The sequence below is a fragment of the Eimeria tenella genome, genomic scaffold (genome assembly GCF_000499545.2).
Source record: "Eimeria tenella Houghton genomic scaffold, Eth_scaff64, whole genome shotgun sequence".
NCBI classification, from domain to species: Eukaryota; Apicomplexa; class Conoidasida; order Eucoccidiorida; family Eimeriidae; genus Eimeria; species Eimeria tenella.
The window spans coordinates 145,316-154,701 of NW_013543430.1; the positions used below are offsets into that span (position 1 = coordinate 145,316).

General features: G+C 57.2%; 2 protein-coding genes across 2 annotated transcripts in view; both read left to right on the forward strand.

The window, feature by feature from the left end:
• Positions 1 to 3,223: 3,223 nt before the first annotated feature.
• Positions 3,224 to 3,733, forward strand: ETH_00033390 (uncharacterized protein; the record flags this gene model as incomplete). The annotated part of the gene is made up of 1 exon (XM_013377859.1): positions 3,224 to 3,733. One exon carries the CDS (start codon positions 3,224 to 3,226, stop codon positions 3,731 to 3,733), a length of 510 nt encoding a protein of 169 aa, XP_013233313.1.
• Positions 3,734 to 3,840: 107 nt separating this feature from the next.
• Positions 3,841 to 9,386, forward strand: part of ETH_00033395 (uncharacterized protein) — a gene marked incomplete at both ends in the record, with an annotated part of 9,117 nt that continues 3,571 nt past the window's right edge. The window contains 2 exons of the mRNA XM_013377860.1: positions 3,841 to 4,937; positions 5,444 to 9,385. Coding sequence (XP_013233314.1) covers positions 3,841 to 4,937; positions 5,444 to 9,385 — 5,039 coding nt within the window. The remainder of the gene's footprint in view (positions 4,938 to 5,443; position 9,386) is intronic.

The window sequence follows — 9,386 nt, forward strand, 5'->3', positions numbered from 1 at the left end:
TCGGGAGATCACCGCAGCTCCACGTTCATGACCGCCCCTGCTGATCTGAAGAGCCGAAATAGAAATAAACCTTTGTTAGTTAATTACGTGCAGGGTTTGTCCTGCAGACCGAAAGGGAAAGCAGTGGGTGGGGAGGCAGACGGTGACGGTATGGCCGCGCTACAGCCGATATAGCTGGTCCAAACACTGAATGGCAGACAGCCCCGCGGCAATTGGAAACAAAGATTAGGAATACGTGCAAATCGTAATGCTACGCTTTCCAAATGGATAAAAACGCGCCTAGATGCCACTAGGATACGTATGCACATGCGGCTCGCCGCTGTGCCAGCAGCCTGAACCTGAATGTGCAACAGCCCGATGGTCGGTGCACCGTTGCAGGGTGAGCTGCGTAGTACAGACAGACCGCCGATGCACTTCCTTTTATTTAGATAGATCGCATTCATGAAAGCAAAATACTTTTCAAATGGCAACACATAGCGAATTCCGAACGCAGCAAACCGAAACGAGCCGACAGGTACGAACACAGCAGCACCAACAGCAGTAGCAGTCGATACTGGAACCCAAGTCCACGAGTTAACAGGCACTCGCTGCCACCCTGCAAACCACAAAGCCTTAATTCAATTTTACTTTATTGAAGTATTTAAGTTTATTATGTGTTCCAAAATTTCGCAATTGGAAACAGGCTTGCATATTTCCTTGGAGGGGCCCCAGCTCCACCCTCTCTGGCAGGACTCGCGAAGGGTCGTGTGTGGGCGCACTGTGGTCTCAAGCATCCCTCTGCCCCTCAACGGCCCTTAATGCTCTATTTATTTTTTAATATTTAATTTTCCTCTATTTTAAAATATTTTTCTTTCATTTTCTGGCATCCTGGCGTTCATTTGAGCCTCGCAATCGGCCGAACTGCCCCGGTTGCAGCTTTCGACGTGTGCATAATGCCTGCGCGGTGGGACCTTCAGAATCCCAACAGGGTTTCAAAAGTCTAAAAGACAGACAAACTTTGCTGCTTCCCATCAACACCTCAAGAGTCCAGTTACCCCGGATGCCTCACCCGTGACGCTGCAGTCTTAGAAAATTTGCCGCCTTCATCATGCACTAAGCTTAGATATTATAAATAATACGAATCTTATGATCTAGAGTTGAATTTTCCCTTTTTTGTCGCAGTTACGCTATGTTCGACTAATCCTGAACCCAGTCAACTCTTAACAAACACTGTAAAACGTACTGCATTTCGGCTTTTAACTTAATCACAGCACATGTGGAAGTTGAAATTCCTTCGTTTTAGAGTCGAAAAATATATTGAAATATTCAATTACATTATGTGGCACTTACAAGCTGAGGTGACTATAAGTGTTGCTAATTCTGGTGAAATGGTACTCCCGTAAGTTTCCTGTGAGCTAGTTGGTGACGCGTTGATAAGAAAAGAGAAGCAGCATTTCCCCGCATGAATGAGATCTGAACTTTTTGAGTTTGAAGGCAAAAAGATATAACTACTTGAGAGAATTGCGGAAAACGCTTCGAAGAACACACGCGGTCCGTGCTGCTGCTTCGTTCGCTGCGAAAGGAAAGTTTTAAGAATGTCAATTGCATTAGCTTGCAACTGCGGCCCCACAGCTGGCTTTTTTGGTGCTTAAATACGTCTTTTGAAGAACTTTATATTGTTCAAGTGTTACAGTTAGTTGAGAGTTGCCGTGAGGTGATTTAAAAAGCCACAGAGGGAAAAAGGAAACAGTGTTGGCTCCGGCTCCTGTACACTGGAAGTTGAGACTTTCTTTCTACACAGGCAACGAGATATCCCAAAAGGTCTTAATGAGGAACTTCACACTTGAAAAAAAGCTTTCAAATTTTACTTTCCGGATATGTTAAAGATCAGACTGAGAGTCAAAAGCGAATGCCTCCCCTCTAAGTGGTGCTGCACTGAACACTAGTGACCCCAATGAGATCAATGACATATTTAATCTGATTTGAGAAGAAGGCCCTTTTGTAATTCAAGTACAATTTCCATTCTATTCATATGTATCTGCACATATCTAGAAGGCAAGCCTTTTCGAGGCACATGCATATGCGTTTGCCTTTGTGGCTGCTGCTGCAGTGTGCTGCCTCCACAACTTGAGGATGGCAACAGCGCTGCAGAGCCCTGGAAACTGAAATCCTATATTTAATCTTTAAATGAAAAACATTATAATTAGCATGAAAATGAAGAAAACCACACCTAACATGCGAATCAAGGAGATGTCCTTGCAAAAATGGTGTGCTGCCTGCAGCTGCGCTACGAATGGCGGTAGAAAAATATTCATATGCAGTTCTACACATACATACATATACATAAATGCCTATATATATATTTATGTACTCAAGAAGATATACTTTAGCTATTCGATCAAGCCAGCCCTAACCTCAGGACATGATTCTGGTAAATGCCATTTGACTCTCAGGGAGGCTGAGGCCTATGGCTGCGAGTATCTGGCTGGGAAAAAGAACAAAGTCTTGTCTTTTCTGCTTCCTTTGCGCATAAAATGAATTTAATTTTCCTTTTCCCTGCTGCTTTCTTTCTTACACTTTAGTTCCTGGTCACACGCGGATACAGCAGGCGCAATGTCTTCAGAACTGCAGCACCTCTAGTGCTTTCTCCACGCTGTACTCAATAGCCCTGAGTATTTATGCTAAAAAGCCACTCATGGAATTCAAATGCCTCTGAAAATGTTTAGAGAATGGAGAAAGCAGTTAGGATTTAGCAGCTTTCCCCCAGGCAGTCACCAGCCTCAGTGATAGGTGTGTACTACTACTGTATCGAAGTGTGCTTAGGGTTTTCTTGCAAAACGGAACAATTAGATATTTGTGCAGGACAGCTGTAAGCCTCTTGATGTCCACCCTGACAGGCTAAATCACCTGCTGGCTTCGCGCCTTGGGGGTCACTTGTGTGCCGACTTGAAACGCATTTCCTTCCACTCAAGTTTCATTCAAGTTTCGCTGCTGCAAGCTGCCAGTGGCCGCAGCAAGCCCAGCATGCAGTACTCGCCCTATTGCCCCATGAGTGCTCATTTTTGCTGCATAAATTCACAGTTTGAAATGTGTATTTGCTGCGCCAGGCAGCAGCACGGCAGCGCCCTCTAAGAGCGAAACCTGTGTGGGCTACCGGCGCAGGACATGTGCTGTCTGCGTGTCCTGAGTGGTCTCTTGTGGCTTAAAATACGAAATAGATATTATTTTAACTATTTGTTTGCATATGAGGCGGCAGAGAAAGCATGAACGCGTTCGGCGCGGCGGCTGCAGCCGCCGGGTTGTCACTGCTGCTGCAACAGAGGCGCCGGGCGTGGCAGTGCAGCAGCAGCAGCCCCAGCAAGGAAAGCCCCAGCCACTAGAGGGCAAAGGAGAAATTCCCTGCAGTGGAAGGTATCGATACACTGAAGGCTGCAGGCGTTATCAGGCATACCAGAATCGCGAAAGGCAGCAGCAGCAACAGCATCAACGGCAGCCAGCCCCGCAGGAGCAGCAGCAGCAACGGGAGCAGCAGCAGCATGGAGTTTGCAGGGCAAGGTTTCAGCGGAGTTTATCCTTCCTACTACTGTGTCTTCTGGTTGACTTGAAGCAGCAGCAGGAACAGCAGGAGTATCAGCAGACCATCAGAAGTGCCGCAGCAATAATACCATCACCGGCAGCAGCAGCTGTCCTTACCGAACATTCTGCTGTCGACCGGTTCTCCTTCTCCCGCTTCATTCGCCGGAAGAATTTCTAGCAACAGCAGCAGCAGCCGCAGCAGCAGCAGCAGCAAGTGCAGGAAGGGCGGGCGAGAGGCACAAACAGCAGCAGCAGCGGCACCAGCAGCAGAGAGCCTTGGGTCTGATGGAGGGAGAGGAGCCTACCACGCGCTCATTTGCTGCTGCTACAGGACAAGCCACTGCAGCGCCAGAGGACTATCACATTCAGGTCGTAGAAACAGCAGCACCAGCTGCTGCAGCACCAGCTGCTGCAGCACCAGCTGCTGCAGCACCAGCTGCTGCAGCACCAGCTGCAGCAGAGCCTGCAGCAGCAGATGCAGCAGCAGGCGCAGCAGCTGCTGTTGCACTCGGAGCAGCAGCAGCAGCAACTGTTATCTCGGGAGAAGCGGCTTCATTTGGAGGTGGAGGGGCAGCGCAACCAAGTGAAGGGCCAGTGGGGAATGAAGTGAGACCGGTGGCAGAACCAGCAGCAGCAGCAGCAGCAGCAGATGCAGCGGGGTCCACTGCAGCGGAGGCCCCAGCTGCTGCGAGTGCTGCTGCTGCTGCAGCGTTGAACCGCAGCTGGTACTTCAGCAGCAGAAGCCGAGAAGCAGCAGCAAATGCCTTTTTAAGGGTTCGTGCTGCTAGGCGGAAGCCGCTAGCCACTGGTGTTGCTGCAGTGAGCAACGATGCTGCAGTGCAGCTGCTGCAGCAGCACATCAGCAGACACAGCAGCAACCCTGCAGGGGACGAGATCGTGTCGTTGGTGCTGCAGCTGCGGCAGCAGCAGCAGGAGCAGCAGGCGCTGCTGACCCTTGCTGCTCAGCGGCAGCGGTGGCAGCGAATAGGGGAGTTGCGGCTGCTGCGGCAGCAGCAGCAGCAGCAGGCGCAGCGGCTGCGGCAGCACCTGACAGAGTGCAGGCATTTGCTGCTGCGGGTGGCGGACCACACCATAGGCGAGGTGCAGCAAGACTCTGCTGCTGCTGGCAGCAGCAGCAGCAGCAGCATGGCTTCAATCCGCACAATTTGTGTGTTTGGAGGCCTGGGGGGAGTTGCTGCACTGGTGGGGCTAGCCACAGGAGCAGCAGCACTTCCTGCTGCGCTGCTGTCGCGGGTGCCAGCAGCAGCAGCAGCAGAAGTCAGGGACTTGCTGCATGTTGTATTCAGCGAGTGCTTTTATTTGCTGAGGGAGTTCGTGCTGCTGCATGCGCCCATTGCAGACCAGCTGGCCCACAACTCGGGGTGAGCTGCTGCTGCTGCTGCTGTTGCTGCTGCTTTTGCTGCTGCTGTTGCTGCTGCTGCTCTTTCTGCTGCTTTTCTTGTTAGTGCTGCTGCTGCAGTCGCTCCTGACGCTTCTGCTGCTGCGGGTTTCCGCTGTTGCTCCCAAACGCTGCTGTTGTTGGTGTTGCTGCTGCTGCTGCTATTGACACGGCCTGGTCTTTTGAGACTGCAGAAGCTGCTGGTGCTGCTGCTGCTGCTGCTGTTTCTTGTCTGCTTTTTTGTATTCTTCGCGTTGCTGCTGCTGCGTTGGCTGCCGCCCTTCTTGCTGCTGGGGCAGCAGCGCTGCTGCAGCACGTTGTGTGTGTTTGCTAGCGTGTTGCTGAGGGTTTCCTGTGTTTCGCCGCCGCTGCTGCTGCTGTGCTGCTGCTGCTGCTGCGCTGCTGCTGCTGCTGCTGCGCAGGCTGCTGAGCTGCCTGCTGTCGTGCCTATGCTGCTGCTGCTGCGCTGCTGCTGCTGCTGCTGCGCAGGCTGCTGAGCTGCCTGCTGTCGTGCCTAGTGAGCCCCTCCACTGACGCAGCAGAAATGCTTTTGGAGGAACTTATTGCTTACAGAGAAACTCCTTTATCTCTTCATTTTTGCTGCCCCTCTTGGTTATCAAATGGGTCTGGGGGCCCCCCAGGGGCCCCCCTGTGGGTCCCTGGGGGGCCCCCCGGGGGGGCCCCCGTGGGGGGCCCCCAGGGGCGGCCGCCGGGGGGAACGGCCGCAGCAGCGGCGGCGGCTGCTGCGGCGTCCGCCTCTGCTGCTGCTGCTGCTGCTGCTGCAGGAAGCGGCACGCTGCTGCAGGGGGGCTGGGGGGAGCTGCAGGTCCGCCATGTGGCGCTGCTGGCCCGGCTGCTGACGCTGCTGGTTGTAGAGACAGACGAGCGGCTTGCATGCAGCAGCAGCTTGTGGCTGCTGCGGAGGCCCCCCTCCAGCCGGCGGGGCTGGTGTGCTGCTGCTGCAGCAGACGCCGCCGGAAGGCCCGAGCAGCCGCGCGCGCTCCTGCAGCAGCAGCAGCAGCAGCAGCACAGTCAGCAGCGGCAGCCCCACGCCGCCACGCAGAAACCCCCCGCAGGGGAGTGCAGCCCCGGCGCCTGCGACGCACAGGCTGGCAGCAAAACCAGCAGCAGCAGCAGCAGCAGCAACAGCCCAGGTGAACAGAAGCGCCGGTGGAGCCCCTGGCTGCTGCAGCCCCTGGGAGAGGCCCCCACTGGCCCTGAGGGGACGCGGAAGGCTTTGTGTGATCTCATGGAGATGGGGCCAATGTACTGCAGCAGCACGAGTGACAGCAGCAGGAGCAGCAGCAGCAGCAGCTGCAGCAGCAGGTGCAGCAGCAAGGGCAGCAGCAGCAGCTGCAGCAGCGAGTGCAGCGACTCCGGCAGCGGCAGAGGTGAGGGGGATCTCGAGGCAGCGTCTGATGAGCGCCGCCGAAGCAGCTGCAGCCGGAAGCCCCGCCGTGCTGCAGCTTCCTTGCGGCTGCAGCAGCAGCAGCAGCGCCGCAGCAGCAGCTGGCTGCAGCAAGGCAGCAGCCGGTCTGCTGCTGAAGCAGTTGTGGGGCGCTCGCGACTGCAGAGCGACGACGAGCAGGTGTACGTACACCGCAGGGCCTTCTTAACTCCAGGGCGGCCCTGCTGCAGCGAGGGTGGCTGCAGCAGCAGACACAGCAGCAGCTGCAGCGCATGCGCAGACAGCAACAGGGAGATTTTGCTGCAGCAGCCGCAGCTAGTGGAGAGACTGGTAGAGCTGCTGTGGCTGCAGTCGATCCCGCTGCCAGGCTTTCTTTCTGGGGTCACTTGTGGGGGCGGAGCAGCAGCAGCAGCAACAGCAGCAGCAGACAGTGGGGAGACTCTGCTCGAGCTGCTGCAGCGCAGCAACACTCCTCTTTTTGACCTTGTAATGGGCGAGGCCTCGGGGCCCAGCAGCAGTAGCCGCAGCAGCCGCACCCGCAGCAGCAGGAGCAGCCGCAGCAGCAGCAGCAGCAGCAGCCGGCACGTGAGGGGCAGCAGAAACGCAGCTGCTGCGCCCTTTGCTGCTGACAGGCGCAGCGATAGGAGCAGCAACACGGCAACAGCAGCAGCAGCAATGGGCAGGGGCCCCATGGCATTTGTTGCTCGTTCGCGGCTGCCCTACAGCGTCAGGTCGAGCAGGGAAACTGCTGCTGCTGCTGCAGCACCTGCTGCTGCTGCTGGAGAACCTGCAAACAGGGAGCGCGCAGCAGATGCTGCTGGCAGCAGTCCTGCAGCAACAAGCGCTGCTGCAGCAGCAGCACCGGCAGCTAACGAGAGGGCGTCAGACTGGGGGTCTTTCTTTCGCCGGCTGTCTTCGCTGCATTCTGTATTTGGGGGCGACACGCAGCAGCAGCCTGCAGCAGCAGCTGCTGCTGCTGCTGCACCGGCTGCGGCCAGTGGGATCAGCAGCAGGAGAGACTCCGGGACCAGCGCTGCCAGTGCGGAAGCAGATGCAGCAGCAGCAGCAGCAGCAGCCGAAGAGGAGGCGCAGGAGGATGCAGCAGGTGAGTCTGCGGCACCAACCTCTACTTGGGTGGCTGGAACGGCAGCAGACGCAGCAGCAGCAGCGGCAGCAGCAGCAACAGCAGCAGAGGCTGCAACACACGGGATTTCTGTGGAACTGACAACAGGCACTCTTCTTGCAACCCCTGAGGATATTGCTTCTCTTGTTGCTGCTGTCTCTGCCACGAATGCAGCTAGCATTGGCATAGAGTTCCTTGCGCCGCTTTCGCTGCAGCAGCAGGAGCAGCAGCAGCAGCAGCAGCAGGAGCCGCAGCAGCAGCAACGGCAGCGGCTGCAGCAGAGCCAGCAGGGAGCCGCCGACGCTGCTGGCGCTTCGAGCGCCGGCGCTTCAGACGCAGCTGCAGCAGCATCAGCAGGAGTTTCAGCAGCAGCAGCAGCAGCAGCAGCGCCTTCAAACAATGTGGCGCCGCCGTCGCCGCGGCGGCGCGGAAGAACAGCGGACGATGCAGCAGCAGCAGCAGCAGCAGCAGCAGAAGCTGTAGAAACTGCTTCCGACACAATCCGCGGTGTTGCTGAGGAGCCAGCAGCTGGCTCGAGGGCAGTGTGGGCTCTTTCTGCTTTAGTTGGCGGCCCGCAGCAGCAGCGGCAGCAGCAGCAGCAGCAGCAGCAACAGCCGCAGCACCAGCTTCGAGCGCTGGTGCACGTGCTGCTGCAGCGAGCTGACGACGGCGATGACGCTGCAACCTTAACTGCGTTCGGCGGTTTTGCTGCTGGCGCGGAGCAGCAGCAGCTGCAGCTGCTGCAGCCGCAGCTGCTGCAGCAGCAGCTGCTGCAGCAGCAGCAAGGCCTCGGGATGCAAGACGAGCTGCAGCTGCGGCAGCTTTTCCACAGAACTTACCAGCTGTACAGACAGCACAGAGCAACACTAAAACGGAGAAACCGCAGAAAGAGGAAAAGCAGCCAGCGGCGACGCAGCAGCAGCAGCAGCAGGACTGGTGCTGCTGCTGCTGCGCCGCGCGAGGATCAGGGGCCGTTACAGAAGGAGCAGAGGCAAACCTCAGGTCAACAGTCCCAGCAGCAGCAGCAGCAGCAGCAGGAACCAAGTTTCATGGGTCGGCTGCTGCGTAGGCTGTCGACTTTGTCGTTTGGAGTCACCCGCAGCCAAGATGCTGCTGCTGCTGCTCCTGCTGCTGGCTCTGCTGCTGCTGCAGAGGGTGAAGCAGCACGTAGCGCTTCAAGCCTGCGGGGCCGCCGCTCGTCCACAGCAGCAGCAGCGGCAGCAGATCGCGGGAGCAGCGCAGCAGCAGCAGCAACAGGAACCGAGCGAAAGAGCAGCGAGAGAGGGAGGCAGCACTGGCTGCGGCGGCGGCGGAGGCGTCCGAGCGTGAGCAGCAGCAGCAGCAGCAACAGCAGCAACAGCAGCAGCGACAAAGACAGCCTCACGGGCATCAGCAGCAACCAGAGCAGCGGCGGCTTGTGCAGCAGCAGCGAGGAAGCAGGAAGCGGCAGCGAGGCTTTGCTGCGTCAGGGCTTTCCGTGGCCGCTGCCTGCTGCAGCCCGCAAGCAGCAGCAGCAGCAGCAGCAAGGGGGCCTCTCCAGGCGCGACAGATACAAACGCCGCAGGCTGCAGCAGCGGCAGCAGCGGCGGCTCATGCTGCAGGACACTGAGGGGTTTCCGCCGCAGCCACTTGTTGCAGCTTTAAGTGCTGACGAGCGCTGCAGCAGCAGCAGCAACAGCAGCGTGATGTCTTCTGCAACAGAGGACGAGTCTGCTGAGCTGCAGCAGCTGCAGCAGCTACAGCTCAAGGAACTTGCTGCCAAAAGCCCAAGGCTCCCCAGGCTGCCCCCTGGAGTTGCTGCAGCTTTCCGGCCAGCAGCAGCAGCACGGAGCTTCCTGCAGCAGCGCCGTATGCAGGCTGCTGCAGATCCAAGCCCGATCGCCGCCAGCAGCAGCAGCAGC